Source organism: Anastrepha obliqua, chromosome 3, assembly GCF_027943255.1.
Source record: "Anastrepha obliqua isolate idAnaObli1 chromosome 3, idAnaObli1_1.0, whole genome shotgun sequence".
Taxonomy (NCBI): Eukaryota; Metazoa; Arthropoda; class Insecta; order Diptera; family Tephritidae; genus Anastrepha; species Anastrepha obliqua.
Genome location: NC_072894.1, coordinates 143,950,613 through 143,966,950, shown reverse-complemented (window position 1 = coordinate 143,966,950; position 16,338 = coordinate 143,950,613). Strand labels below are relative to the sequence as shown.

At 36.0% G+C, this 16,338-nt stretch overlaps 1 protein-coding gene across 1 annotated transcript in view; it reads left to right on the top strand.

Annotated features, from left to right (window-relative positions):
• The window catches only part of LOC129241559 (cubilin homolog), a 58,899-nt gene extending 50,094 nt beyond the window's left edge, over positions 1–8,805 (top strand). The window contains 4 exon segments of the mRNA XM_054877956.1: positions 135–285; positions 345–520; positions 574–862; positions 8,523–8,805. Coding sequence (XP_054733931.1) covers positions 135–285; positions 345–520; positions 574–862; positions 8,523–8,737 — 831 coding nt within the window. The 3' untranslated portion in view covers positions 8,738–8,805.
• Positions 8,806–16,338: the final 7,533 nt, after the last annotated feature.

Below are 16,338 nucleotides of genomic sequence, written 5' to 3'. Positions count from 1 at the left end.
TAAGTACTTATTAATGTTACAATAATTTGAACTCTTATTTTGAAATTTAATGCCTGCTGCTGTCTTATAAAAGACTGAAAATTCAGCCTCATACAGCCTTATTAAAAATAAATTTAAATAATATCCCCTCACAGAGAACAGACAATTATTGTGGTAATTCCACAGGATTTACCAAATACATTACTAAACCTAGAGGACATCGGGACGATTATACCGATTTGACTTTTCACAGTGATGACTCCGTCGAAGACAAAGGTTTCAAGATAACAGTTTCAACTCAACAGCGTAAGCACTTCGGCAGTGAAGAAAAATAAAATAAATTTAAAAAATATATATTGTTTTAGCTTGTAATCGCACACATACGAGGCTCAGTGAGTTTATTGACTTCAAGCCGCAAAAAAATTCCAATCAAACGTGTGTCGCAGATATTAAAGTGCCCGATAATTACACAATCAACTTGTATGTTCGCATGTCCACGCCAGAATATGTGGAGTGGAATTGCTCTAATCCAAATTTCCAAGTAAATATTTTTGGAACGTTTTGGCTAATATGAATAATAATTTATTTTAACAGATAAACGATACTACAATTAACAAAAATCTGAGGTCGCACTGCATCTCGTATTTCTACGAAGATCATATTCACACAAACATAAGCGCAGCGCGTATATATACCAGATCGCTTGATAATTTCCAAATGTTTTACTTTGCTAGCCACAGGTCTTCAGAGCCAGGATGTGGCGGTGAGATATATGCAATCCAAGGCGTTATTTCGAGTCCCTCCTACGAGCATCGGAATTTTTCAGAATGTCGTTGGGATATTTCAGTGCCAGAACCAAATCGCATAGAAGTAGTTTTCACAAGTACGTATTTTTGTATTAAATACAGCCGAAGTAGTATAAGGAATGGGAATGCACTTGAAGTTGAGAAGAGAAAGAAAGTTAATAGAAGTGGAGTAGACATATAGCTTGATGGATTAGAAAGATCTGCGTTTCGTCAATAGGCTAACAATTACTGAATATCTCAATGATTAGGTTGGATTAGATGAGGGTTCATGCGAATGTGTAAACATTTCGTCCGTTGGGTGAGTTAAATGGAGAAATACTCTAAATAAAGGTTAGGGAAGAGGGAGTTTTGTTTTGGGGCTGTGGAGAAGAAGGCCGAACGATGACTATTCACATTTGCGTGTACCTCTTCTTACTACTGATGAAATTCATCAAGTGTGTGATATATATATCGCAGGTGCAGCAAAAAAGTGAGGCAGCTAAGATGATGTTGAAATGATGCCATCTCATCTTCCAGACAGTTGTTGCAGAAAGAACTCGAAGTAATCGCAGTCTCAACGCATGAATACCCACTCAATGTCCAGAAAGTATACGCGCGAAATTCGAAAACTGCGACTTTGTTAGCCAAAGAAGTTCTCTCGAACGCTCTCGATGTACCCATAATACTGATAAAAATACATTTAGAAAAATTCAATTTTTTATTAAGCTTATTCTTTTAAAGTTTCTGGCAACTGTATAATTTCCAAAAATGATATTAATGAAGTGGCCAAATTTATTAGTAATGCAAAAACGAGCTCATTTTTTAGTACTTTCCATCAAATTTGTCAGAGGCTTAAACGATATCGCTGCTATTTACGCTAAAATGTTGTACGAGTATTAAAGATCTCTGTTAGCAAAAACTTTACTCTACATAAAATTCCATAAAAAGAAGAGTTGAATCCGGAGATATTGGTGATCAGTCAACCTGACACCACATATGAAGGGAACTTCCGGCGCAACCACACCTCCGATATCGATCGTCTTCAATGAATGATTTAAGGATTATCTGTGGCCCAAGAGGGTAAAATTAACCTCGTCGGCCATTAGAATTTCTTCCCGGAATTTCGGGTTAGCTTCGTCAATCCGAAAGGTGCCATTTGGATCACTATTTCCATTTTTATCGGTAGAGGATTAAAATTGTACTGAATCGACATTTATAATTGAAGACACAGATCGGGGTAGAATTGTTAAAGTTGTTCAAAGTTCAGTGACCAGATTGAATGGGAGCATCTTAGGCATATAGACACATTTTACTATATGACAGTAAATTCGTTAAAGTTATAGGGCAGAGTATACAAATTAAATAAATTTATCACAGAGCGCTTGCCCCGACATTCAGTGCTGGCGATGACCTTTATAGCTTGGGCAGTCTTTTTTAAAATGACTTTAAATAATTTTGGAGCAGTTTTTGCACAATATTTCAAGGTTATATTTCAATAGTTAACTTAGTCTAACCTCAATTTTCTCCTTCTAGTCCCACAAATTGCAAATAAAGTTATTTTATTTAATGCCGAGTATGCACAACAAGTCTTTTAAATTGTAATTTTCTTCCCCATCCCCATTTTCTTACTCACATATAAAGTATTTTGTAATCAGTGGTCTAGAGTTGCTAGAATTGTTAATAAATTGCATATACTCGGCAGTGTATTTTTGTGTTGCTACCGTTTCTCCAGACTTCATGTTGCAAATTATTTTAATATTTTTATTTTTACCAATATTCAATTCCATCTGAATTTCCTCAAAAACTCATTCTAAGCCATCATTATAAAAATTCAGAACTTCTTTCAAATTTACTTTAGCTTTATCATCAAGACTTGAGACCTAATCGGGAAAAAGTGTTTGAAAGGCTAGGAGTAAATCTTTATGTATTAAAATTTATGTTTCAAATTAAGAATAGTTGGCAACCCTTAACCCAACCGAAAGTGAATCCATCAGTGAATTTTTTATGTGAAAAATTACCTGAGTATAAAGTGGCAAAAAAATATAAATTTGTGCAAACCCGATTAAAGAAAATGTTCTTAATCGGTGGTGTATAAAATAACATACAAATAGTGTGCAATAAAAGTAAATTCTCCTTATTAAAAATTTGGCGCTCAGAGCTTGAGCAAAGTGAAAAATAAAACAATAACAAAAACATCAAACAAAGGCGTTAAAACAATAAACCAAAAATCGAACCCAGCCAGCTACAATAAGCTCGGCCTAAAAATATGCAAGCTTTTTGTGCCTCTGCATAAATCAATTTTACTCAGTGTTGCCAACTGACATTTCCTAAAACACATTAATTTCTTAAAACACCAAAAAAAAAAAAAAAAAAAAAAAAAAAAAAAAAAAAAAATGAGCGTGAATAACGCTCAAACTCTAAGGCGAGAGCCTCAAACAAAAACAAAAGTGAATAATGCATACTTCACATATTCACACGCACCAACCCACATCCAAGGTAACAGTTGCCTTAACGCGCCTGATAGAGATATTAATATCAATACTCCCTGGAGTGCCCAGTGCGCATCACCATCAACAGGTCGCTCTCTCCACTCTTCCTCTCACAACGACATCAACAACCAACACAACAACAACAGCAAACACAGCAGCTACAACATCAGTATGTTCCCTGGCACATCTGATTTGCTCTTCGGCAGTAACTTCAAAAACTTCCACAACATCGCAAGTACAAAATATTTACACCATTAGCCCCAAAGAATCAAATAAGCAAGAAAACCTAAAACGACACCGCGACGGACAGTCCCCAAACAACTCAAACGAACAGACGAACACTAATAAAAAACATAAAAACAAAACTCAAGGCACTGCACAAAAGACACTCAAAGAGTACTGGCTGGACAAGCCTAATTCAAGCAATCGTTTTGAGTTGCTAGCACAAGAACCTGAAACGAATGAACTACATACTGACAGTGGGACAGAACCGAAAACAAAACCACAAATCCAAACAGAACAACGCAAACTTAAACCACCACCCATCTATGTGCAAAACGTTGAAAATGTACATGCATTAACAACAGCCCTTAAATCACTAACTGATACAAAATACGAACTTAAAGCACTCTCAACAAATGAAATTAAAATCCAACCACAAGAAAGCATTCACTACACAAACATTCTGAAACTATTAAAAGATAAAGAAACAAAATTCTACACATTTAGACCTAAAGACCAACGAGGCTTCAAAGTAATACTTCGCAACGTTCATCATGCAACCGACAAAAACGAAATCATAATGGAACTAGCAGAACTTGGTCATGAAGTGCTAAATATACACAACATTCAACGCAGTAACACAAAACAACCTCTCCCGCTTTTCGCTATAGAACTAAAGCAGCAAGACAATAACAAGGAAATCTACAAAATAGTAACCCTTCTACACTGCAGAGTCACGTTTGAGCCACCTCACCAAAAGCGGACAATCCCCCAATGTACAAACTGCCAAAAATATGGCCACACGAAGAATTATTGCACAAAAGACCCAGTATGTGTAAAATGTGCTGGTAAACATAACACCCTTAACTGCAAAATCCATCATTCCTCCAACAAAAATGAAATTAAATGTGCCCTATGCGGCGAAAATCACACCGCAAATTATAAAGGATGCATGGTCTACAAAGCCCTACAAATACAAAAATTCCCCTCCCTCCGTAAAAAAGAACTACCAGCAACGCCAACGCCACCCACAGATCAGTATCAGAACTCTGGCACAAATAAACAAATAATCCCAGAAATATCGTACGCAGAAGCACTTACCAAAAATATGCCTTCATCAACGAGCCATAAACAGCATTCTCCCACAACTAACACTTACCCGACGCAACAACAAGACGACTTACAAGAATTGAAACAAATGATGAAACAACTAGTTGCTCAAATGACCAACATGATGAATATCATAACCTTGCTTGTAACTAAACTTGATAAACAATAAATTAATAATCGCTATCTGGAATGCTAACGGACTATACCGCCACTTACTAGAACTGAAAATATTTTTAACAGACAATGCAATTGATATCATGCTCATTTCCGAAACCCATGCCACTGAGAAGACCTATATAAACATACCAAACTTCGATATTTATTATACAAATCACCCTGACAGCAAAGCTCATGGAGGCACAGCTATCATAATAAAAAGAGCAATAAAATGCGTGGAAATGGATGGCTATAAAGCAGAACATATACAGGCGACTACAGTCTGCATCAACACTTTGACTGGCCCAATAAATATATCAGCTGTTTATTGTCCACCCAAGTATAATAATACAACACACCAATACCTTGATTATCTTAAATCAGTTGGAAATCGATACCTAGCAGGGGGAGACTACAATGCTAAGCACGTAACATGGGGATCTAGGATAACCACCACGAAAGGAAGACACCTATATGAGGCCATTAAGGCAAATAACAACAGCATATTAAGCACAGGAGAACCGACGTATTGGCCAACTGACACTAAAAAACTTCCTGACTTAATCGACTTCTGTATTACGAAAAACCTGACTCACGAAAACATTGCAATAAAATCATGCCTTGACTTATCATCAGACCACTCACCATTAATAATAACGCTCCAGGATAGACCTGTTAGAAAAACCATCACCTCGCTATATAACCATAAGACGAACTGGAATATATTTCGTGATGTCATAAAAGAAAACATGGAAACTCGAGTCTCTTTGAAATCCTCCTCCGAACTGGACAATGCAATCGTATATTTAAACGATAACATAATAAAAGCAGTAACACAATCGACACCAATATTAGACACCTTAATAACAAAGAAAATCCCTGCTTTTATTTTAGACAAAATCAAACAAAAACGCAAACTCAGGAAAGACTGGCAACGCTCCAAACACCCAGCCGATAAAGCTAAACTAAACAAATCATCAAACGAACTCAAAAAAATTCTCCAAGAACATAATGACAATCAACTGAAGAAGTACCTTAGCAGCCTCGAAACAACTACAGCTACCAACTATTCCCTATGGAAAGCAACTAAAAAACTTACTAAAACAACCATACACAAGCCTCCAATAAAAACCAACTCCAACACATGGGCTAGAACAAGCAAAGAAAAGGCTGAAACATTAGCTGACCACTTTAAAACAATATTTACAAATAGCTTGGACAATAAAGACATTGATCTGCCGAACACAATTGAGAATGCAGACCACACAATACAAAACACGACAAAAGAAGAAATCAAATATTATATAAAGAAACTTAAAGACAAAAAGACACCGGGATATGACCAAATAGATGGGAAAATACTAAAGGAACTACCCGATACTATAATAAAATACATACGAGACCTCTTCAACGGAATAATTAGGTTACAATACTTCCCAAAAGCATGGAAAGTTGCACAAGTTATAGCGATCCCCAAGCCAAACAAGAACGCGACTGTTGCTAGCTCGTACAGACCAATTAGCTTGCTGCCCATCCTCTCTAAATTGTTTGAAAAAATACTACTTGACAGAATTGCGCCGATTCTAAAACAAAAAGACGCTATCCCCTCACACCAGTTCGGTTTCCGAAAACAACATTCAACAGTGCAACAGATTCACAGAGTAGTCAACAAAATTACAGACGACTTCGATAAGAAGAAATATTGCATTGCCGTGTATTTGGACATCGCGAAAGCTTTTGACAGAGTATGGCACAAAGGACTTCTATATAAACTAAAAACCATTTTACCACTTAACATATTTAATATCCTTAAAAGCTACATGACTGATAGACACTTCTTCATAAAATATGACGATGAGTGCTCTGTTATCTTGACGGCGTCTGCTGGTGTACCTCAAGGAAGCGTACTAGGCCCCATACTATACTTAGTATACACAGCAGATATACCAACGCCAACTACTCGAGGATCAATGATAGCTACATTTGCAGACGACACAGTTTTAATGTCAGCTAACCACAATGAAGAAGCAGCAACAAAAACACTGCAAGATACGCTATCAGCTACAACAAAATGGTTTGAAAAATGGGGCATTGAGGTCAATAAAGACAAAACACAACATGTAATATACGCGAAGAGAAAATCTGCAAGATATCCAATCCAAATTAACGGGGAAGACATAAAAATACACTCAAGTGCAAAATACTTAGGCATAACGATTGACTCAAAACTCACATGGAAAAAACACATACTAAACAAGAGAAACGAGATGAAAAACAAATTCCGACAACTCTACTGGCTACTAGGAAAACAATCCACCCTAAGCTTACTTAATAAACAAATGATATACAAATCAATAATCAGACCGACATGGACCTACGGACTAGAAATTTGGGGGACTGCCAGTAAATCAAACCTACAAATCATTCAGAGAAGTCAATCTAAGATGCTAAGGACCATCACAAACGCAAATTGGTACATAAAAAATGACGATATTCACCGCGACCTCGGCATAGACACTGTCACTGAAGCAGTAAAAAGAAGCAGCAGTAAGCACATCTTGCGACTATTAGAGCACAAAAACCATGAGATGAGACTGATACCGGAAATGGAACTTAAACCAAGAAGGCTAAAGCGCAAAACACCCACAGATCTTGCCCGTACTGTGATATAAAATAAAATATAATAATATAAAATTATAGAAAACTATGTATTAGTAAAATTATAACTAAATGCCACCAAAGACAATAATGTTCTCTTTCAAAGGGAAGGGACATTTTAATTCCAAACCCTAACTAACACCAATTACTTATTGTTAATATTAACAGATCGTAATTTATAATGGAAATAAAAAAAAAAAAAAAAAAAAAAAAAAAAAAAAAAAAAAAAAAATTAAGAATACAGTGACTTACGAAAATGAGTTTACTGCTTCAAAAATCGTAAGCTACGGTCGTTTTTTTTTTAAATAAAGGCATTAATTTTAACTTGCTTCCCGTCATTATTGTATAACTTTATAAAATCAGTTTAGGCATTAAAATTGCACTAAATTTTCATAGAGGATTGAAATACAAAAAATAGGTGTTTTCGGATGAGATTTTCAAGCGGTAATAACTCGAGAACTAGAGCCAAATCAGAAGTAGGGTTACTATTTACCAGTTAAATCTACGTTCTCGAGTATGTTTCCCAGATATGGTTACGATGGCCATAAATATAAATCATGAGCAGTGAGACCTTTCAAATAATATACATATACATATTAACATAATGTAAATATAATAAAAATATACATATTCCTTCATCCAATTTTAAACTTAAAACAAATTCAAAAATTATAGAAAAGTGCTTGTCAATATGTAACATTATAAAACTAGTAACTCGACATTTTTGCCAGTTTTGACTATTTCGTTTTTTGACGTCCATAAATACAAATTTGTAATTTTGTACAAAAATTAAAAAAACCACCACAAAGTTTCTTAAAATTTCAATATTTCCTTAGAATTTCTAGAAAATATTTGGTATGCTGTTTTATAGCCAATTACATTATTTTATACGATAAAATGCAAAAAAATTTTTTAATTGGCTCAGTATATTGAACATTCATCCTAAGTATATGTGAATTAAAAACGAATATGGGTCTTAAAACAAAAGAGTTAGAAATAAATATGTTTGAGGTACATAAATCATAGCTAGAAACTAGTTAAAATCATACTAATATCTGTTTGAAGTTATAGCATTTAGAAATTCTTCTTTTCTTACAAAAATTGACCATATTTTATTTTTTAGCTTTCGATATGGGTTCGAAGGTGAATTGTGACTTAGACTATGTGAGCATCATAGAAATCTCGCCGTCTGGAGAAGAGAAAGTAACAAAAAATGTTTGCGCAGACCAATCCATTGATGAATTCATCTCGAAAACCAGCAGAGTTGCTATTGTTTCCAAAAAATCGCCTAACTTTAATGGAAATGGTTGGAGATTAAAGTTTCAACAATTCTACTGATAAAGACATTGGTGGAAAAATATTGTGCGATAAGAACATATTCTTAGAGATATTTATGAAATATTTAATTCAAATAAACTTTATAAAAAATATATGCAAGAACAACAGAATATATATGAATAATATTTAGATGCACTGTGATACAACTTCGCGAAATTGTTTGTCTCCACACGATCATAAATTCGCATCTTCCTTCTGTACATCAAGCAAATATAAGCCAAACATGTTTCTACGTTTTTATGTAATTTACTTGATTCGAGCACACCATGTTTCCGGGGTCACTTTCCAACTGGTTTGTTAATAGCAAACTGAAAAGAGCAATGCATTGTATGATTTGAACAAAATCGTTGCTCGTCTATATATTTTGAACAATAGAAAACCGTACTCTGAGTTTTATGATGGTTGGATGGCGTGCAAATCAACCAACAAGAACTTTTATCTCCGCCAACTGAGCCACTAGTAACCCCTTCCCAAATTAGAAAAATAAAAGACGGCAAACAAATTTCGTATCATCCGCATATATATTTTATTTCGCTTGTTGCGATTTTTGTCTAATATTTCGGGATATTACATTTACTATATGTACACATGTGAGTGAAAGCATTGGTATGCACAAGACTGTAGTTCCAATGATGATGATGATGTATGTGAGTGATCACCTTAACGCCGGTATGCAGTAAGCAGTCCCTAGTATCTAGTCTCAAAAATCGGCCTCTATATCGTCAGGGAACTTTTATCAGGTCATAAAAAACAATATGTTACATTTTATTTGATTTTAAAGAAACGTGAAAATGAAGTGAGGTGATGTTTTCATGAATACTATTAATACGAATAAAAAGAAATGTCTTTATTTTCTAAAAATTAGGCAAATTCTGTAGTGCGAAGGACCCATTTTTATAGTGCAATATACTTTCATTAGGTTTTTTTAGATTTCTGAAATCATTGTGCTGAGACTTTATCCAAGTATTGAAACCGTATGATAACCAAACTCGGAAATTCTGAACTCATTTGAACTTTGGGATAGTTAAATATTCGTACATAGACAGATAGATATACGCCACTAAATATTTCTGTCATTTTAGTTTATCTCAGCCCTCTACTTCCTTTCAAATGACTCCTACTAAAGCTGCACAGTGTCGCGTTTCGAGAAGTATGATAGTAGCTACATATTTAAGAAAACTAAAAGTAAATGACAGCCTATAATCCCAATTGAATTTTTTAGCTTATAGATCTGCTGTAGAGCGATTTATTAACACATTTTAACGATATTCGTTATCTTTCCTTAACCACAATTTTAACGATTTTCCTATTCGGTAACCCATTTCATAACGAAGCTCGATAAGACGAAATCGGCTGTTTTGGTTAACACGTCGATTATTGCAAACTAAACGACAACAATTTTGTTGTGGTTAAGACTCTGAAAATACATTAACAAGAATTTATTAAAGCAAAGCGAATATGTCTATCGAGTATTAGGTTTATGACTTATCGCGTCGTGAGGATGTAGTGAGTCCTCAAACAGTGGGTCGACGTTTGCTCCAGGATGTGGGCAATCCTTTCCATTTGGCTGCAGGGGAGTTTCAAAAACTATTCCTGTACTCCTTGATAGTCACCTTCGAGGTTCCAGAATAACAGCGATTTTGACTGAAAACAGGTAAATTTCGTAACTTTGAAGCTTATTCAATTCTAAATTCTGCCTTTATATTACTAAGTTCTAGCTGCACTGCAATTTTTTGCAACTTTATGTTATCGTTATGTTATGAACCGCAGATTAGCAATCTGGAATTTCTATAAGCCAGTCGCCTGCTAGTCGTAGCATTCATAGTAAAGAGTTTTCCAATAACAGGTGTGACAGGTGAATGGATTGCGCTATCGAGAGGTGAATAACGATTTTTTATGGCCGGAATTGGATTTTATTGATCTGGACAACAATTTTCAAGAAGACGGCGCTACGGGAAAAGTTTCCGGATCGTGTTATCTCTCGAAGTGGTGATCACAATTGGCTACCGAGATCTTGTGATTTAACACCTTGTGACTTTCTTCGTTGGGGCCACGTGAAAAGAGAAGGTCTACGCCAACAGCCCAGGGTCGATTCAAGACTTCGCAGATGGAATTCGCGATGCTTTCGAGGACATAGGGCAGCCACTTTGCAATTCGGTTATGGAAAATTTCATTGAAAGGATATTGTCCTGTACGAGTAAGCATGGTCGCGGTGGTCATTTGCTGATGTTATTTTTCACAATTAACGGCATACCTTCCTCTTTATAACGAAATAAACATCCGATCATTTATATTAAAAATAGCTCTTTTCTTTGAATATAAAAATAACACCTCTTATTTGAAAACCTTATATAACAGATGCAATCGTTCTATGCTTTGCGCAAAGAGGATTCCTATGACCCAAGAGGAGCGGCAAGCGGCAAAAGAAATTTTTGGTTGAGTTACTCGGCTGTAGCGCGGCCTCTTTTAGGAGTTGTCGATGATATTCTAAAGCCATATATACACATAAAGTATTAAGTATTAAAAAATTGCATTTTTTACTTTTTTTACACTTTTACATTTGGTTTTTAAGGCTTGTAAATTGACTTTTTGGTGTCATTTTAATTGTGTTGTGAGGTTTTATGATGTTACAAAGATAATTTTATTTGTTTAAATTTAAGAATATCCTTTCAATAAGGAATAGGAATTACATTAATTTCTGCAGTATCATCCATGACTATGTTTGACAGCGTTCTGGACCTAAAGTATTTGCAGTAATATCTACATAACATTACCTGTTTGAACCCATAAGCGGGAAGGTATTACAACTCGTTTTTGGTTTGTAGCAGCCTAAAGCAAATGAGATGTATATGTTGTAATTAATAGAATAACGGCGGCCGCCGTAGCCGAATGGGTTGGTGCGTGACTACCATTCTGAATTTACAGAGAGAAAGTTGGTTCGAATCTCGGTGAAACACCGAAACTAAGAAAAACATTTTTCTAATAGCGGTCGCCACTTGGCAGGCAATGGCAAGCCTTTGAGTGTATTTCTGTCATGAAAAAGCTCCTCATAACAAATATCTCCCGTTCGGACTCGGCTTGAAACTGTAGGTCCCTTCATTTGTGGAACAACATCAAGACGCACACCACAAATAGGAGAAGGAGCTCGGCCACACAACCAAAGGAGTGTACGTGCCAATTATAACTATATACACATATGTATATAATTTAAAGCAACTATGTCAATGCGTCAAGGAGCATTGCCGATGAAATTAAGATGTGCCATCACGCACATAATTAAAATTTTTATTAAATTTATTAAACTGCTTACTCTGCACTTGTTTGGACTATAATTAATCTTGCAAATATGGAGACTACAGTACTGTGTGAAATAAAATTAATATAGGCATGTTCTGCAAATCGTTTTCGGGCAATATTTTCGCATTTTCCGTTTTCAAATCGTTTGACATGTCCTGTAAATCCTTCCGTTTTCGTTTTTTTTCGAACACCAGCAAATCGTTTTGTCACCCTGTTCTGGAAATCGAAATCGTTAAAATTTTCCAGTTAAATTTTCGGCAACTTAAACGTTAGCGGTTTGTGGCATTCTTATGAACTGTTTGTTGAAATAAATTTATCAAAATGTGAGTATTTACTCAAAATAACCGCATATATATATGTAAATAAAAGTGTTTATTTAAAATATTTAAAACATATTCAAAAACTTTTAGGGGAAGCACAAGAACTCCAAGTAAGAGCTAATTTTAGTCAAGTTTATGGAATCTCATCCAGATTTGGCGAAGAATTTTTCGAAGGGCGACAGAGTTGCTGTTGAGGAAAAATGGAAAGAGCTAACGACGCTGTTAAATGCAGAAGGGCCGCCCCAAAAAGATGTTAATGGATGGAAAAAAGTAAGTATTTAGTCAAATATTAAAATAAATATTTTTGAGTTGTCTTTTTTCAAGATATGGTCTGACTGGAAGGTGTGCATTCGGAAAAAGGTTGCCCATAACAATCTAGAATCGAGGGCAACAGGAGGTGGATCCTTTAATAAGCATGTACTGACGAGCAACGAATAATGTGTTACAAGAACTTGTGGAATTCTTGCAGCCGTTGAGGGCATACACCATTCTAGAAGCTTTGGGACAGAAGAAAATAATAGCGCTATCGAATCTGAGGAAGAACGTCCCCAAACAAGTAGGGAGGCGGTGGCTAAACCGAGAGCTGCAAAAAGGCCACGAGTGTCAACGCAGGACAGCCTTCAGACGTGTATGGCAACGGAATCTACTTGTATAGAGAAAATATCCACCACTTTAGATAACATTTGCGAAAACCAACACAAGATTGCAAAATCGCAGGAAGATGATAGGGAAGAGATTCGACGACTTTGTCGTGCTGTTGAGAAGCAAAATGAATTGCTGGCAGAGCAAAATCGCTTGAAGACTCAAAGTATAGAGCAAAAGCAAAGACATTACCTCAAAATGAAGCAGTTGCAACATGAAACAGTTAAAATTAAAATTAAAATGCTTGAGATAGAGACTAAAAAATAAATATAAAAGAATCTTTTTGAACTGTTATGTATATACTTACTTTTAATATGAATAAATTTTATATTTCATAATATTAAATTTCTAGCAATAGAGTCTTTTATATTTCTGCCAACACTATATAAACTACTGCTTTCCTCATTTTCAGCAATTTTCTCATCAATTGGATTGTTTTCTAATACGCTTTTTGTTTCAATGTCATCTATTTAATTACTCCTACATATGTTATGTAGTGCGCAACAAACATTTATTATCTTCACTACCTTTCGCTGTTTCGGCTGTTTCGAACTTAAATTCGAATTTAAATGAAATCGGACGAATTACAGAACACCCAAAACAAAATCGTACGAATTGCCATTTTGGATCCGAATTGAAATCGCGCGATTTTCAGAACATGCCTGATAAGTTCGTGTCCTCTAAACATAACATACATACACACATATACATGCAAATACATAATATATTCATAAATATACTCGGCATATTTACAAACACTCAAGCACAGCGCCATAAAAACCAATTACCTAAGCTTGGATTATCCTTGCAGGGTAATGTTATAATAAAATGTCCGTGAGTACTCAGTCAAGTGTGATATGCTAGAATGTTTGCCATGACTTTCCCTTTGTTCTGCTGCCAACATATTGTTTGTAGTACTTACTGGGCATATCTATGTGCCAGCACCCTTTGCATTGCAGAAAACAAACACAGTGTTTAAGCACTTCAGCCCTATGTTCGAGGCTTCGCCAGGGAATATGAAAGGAATTTTTATTTAAATACTTGGTAAGATGAACAAGGATGTGACTTCTGACCTGATTCTTCCAAAGCCAAAGTGACGATATAAGGTGGTACAGATTCAAAACTGTCGAAAATTGCCAAAGGATTCTCGGAGAGTGGAGAAATATGAAATTGTGTATTAGGAGGGCATTAAAAGTGGCAACTTTGCCATTTCAAAAAGGTGCAACTGCGTTTGACCTGCAGATACGCAAGCCAAACTGGGGTTAGTCACAATTTCGGCGTCAATCTAAACGATTACGAGGATTTTAGAAAATGGGAATTTAAAAGAACTAATGGATCTGCCAGACTACGATCTGATTAGGCTGGTAATGGCTAATTCAAAACACGGACAATTCACCGCAATTTCTTCGATTGCACAGCTTCAATTTGTAATGAACCTATCGTCATGGACCGGAAAACTTTGCAAAATTTTCTAAGCAATTATGTTATACGAAAACTGTTGGAAAACTAGAAAATTGTACGCAGTGAATAAAACACAACACATTTGGTAGAAATTCAAAACCGGAAGGGAAGACATGTTTATTCATCAAAGTTATAGATACATTGTATGAGCAGGGTCGCATTTAAGGGTGTAAAGGGTCGTTCTATTTTTCACTTCAATACTTTTCCTGAACGACACCTTTTTTTTAGATTATTTAAAAAATTTATCGTTAATTACATTACATGTCAATTCAAATTAAAGCATACCAAACAAATTTTATTTACTTTTTAATAAGACAAAGTGACTTGCAAATATTGATGTGATTCACCTTAGCTATACCTTTGGTCAGGATGTCCGCCAGCATGTCGTTAGTTGGTATGTAAATTAATTTAATTTTACCGCTGTCTAAGTGCTGTCGAATAAATTTACCCTTTATATCAACGTGTTTTGTGCGAGGTGAATATGAATTGTTCATAGCCACTTGTATGGCACTTTTATTGTCGCAGTAAAGAACCATTCCATTCGCCATATTTTGTATCAGCTCTTGTAGTAATCGTATTAGCAACGTTGCTTCTTGGATTGCTGATGTCATGGCCATAAATTCTGCCTCAGTTGATGACAGAGCAACAGTTCGCTGTCGTCGAGTACACCAAGAGATCGGACCTCCTTGAAACATGAATATATAGCCCGTCGTCGATCGCCTTTTATCGAGGTCACTAGCCCAATCTGCGTCGCAATACCCAGTAAGATTGCTTGCTTTTGTGCTAAATACAAGACCGCTGTTTACGGTACCCTTCAAGTAACGCATCACGCGCATTGCTGCAACCCAGTGTGCTTTTCCTGGATTTGTTGAAAAACGACTTAGAACGTTCACAGCGAAACTGATGTCAGGCCGCGTTACTTGTGCTGCAAATAATAAGCACCCAACAGCTTGCATATACGAAATTTTACTCATCTCACGCTGCTCCGCTTCGTCAGTAGGGCACATTGTGGCGCTCAAACGCTGATTCAAATCGATTGGTGTTGCAACTGAATTGCTATTTAACATTCCAAACCGATTCAACATATCTGTGATATACTGCGACTGGTCGACCGCGATGGTGCCCGCATTAATGTCTCTGGTGACACGCATACCCAACACTAAGGATACTTCACCAAGATCCTTCATACTAAATTCTGATGAAAGTTGCTTTTTTAGCATATTCTTGCTGCACTCGTCGTTTGAAAACAACATATACGGCAACAAACAGCATCTCGCCGTTATGTACAATACTATGAAATACACTCACTGGTCTACATTGCTACGTGTAAGACCGAACTTTAGCAAAGCGTTGTTGAACTTTTCATTCCACAGTCGGCTTGACTGCTTAAGTCCATACAAAGATTTCAGTAACTTACAAACACGGCCAGAACCATCTTCAAATCCACTAGGTTGTACCATGTAAATCTCGTCGTCAATCTCAGCATTGAGAAATGCTGTGACTGCATCCATCTGATGGATAAGTAGGTCATGTTTTGCTGCTACCGCCAAACGAAAACGCAAGGAAGTGTATCGAACTACAGGAGCAAACGTATCCTCGTAGTCAATACCTTTTGTTTGATTACACCCTTTGATCACCAGCCTAGCTTTCCGTCGTATTACTGCGCCATTTGCGTCTGTTTTAGTTTTAAAAACCCACCTGGACTTGATGGCTTTCTTACCAGATGGCAGTTCACTCAAACACTACGTTTTATTCAAATAATGAGAGTTCATTTCACTATCAACTGCGGTTTTCCACTCATCCGCATGCTCACCAGCTAGAACCTCTTCTAGCCTTTGAGGGTATGTACAGGGTGAACGATATGAAGTGTTACCAACTTCA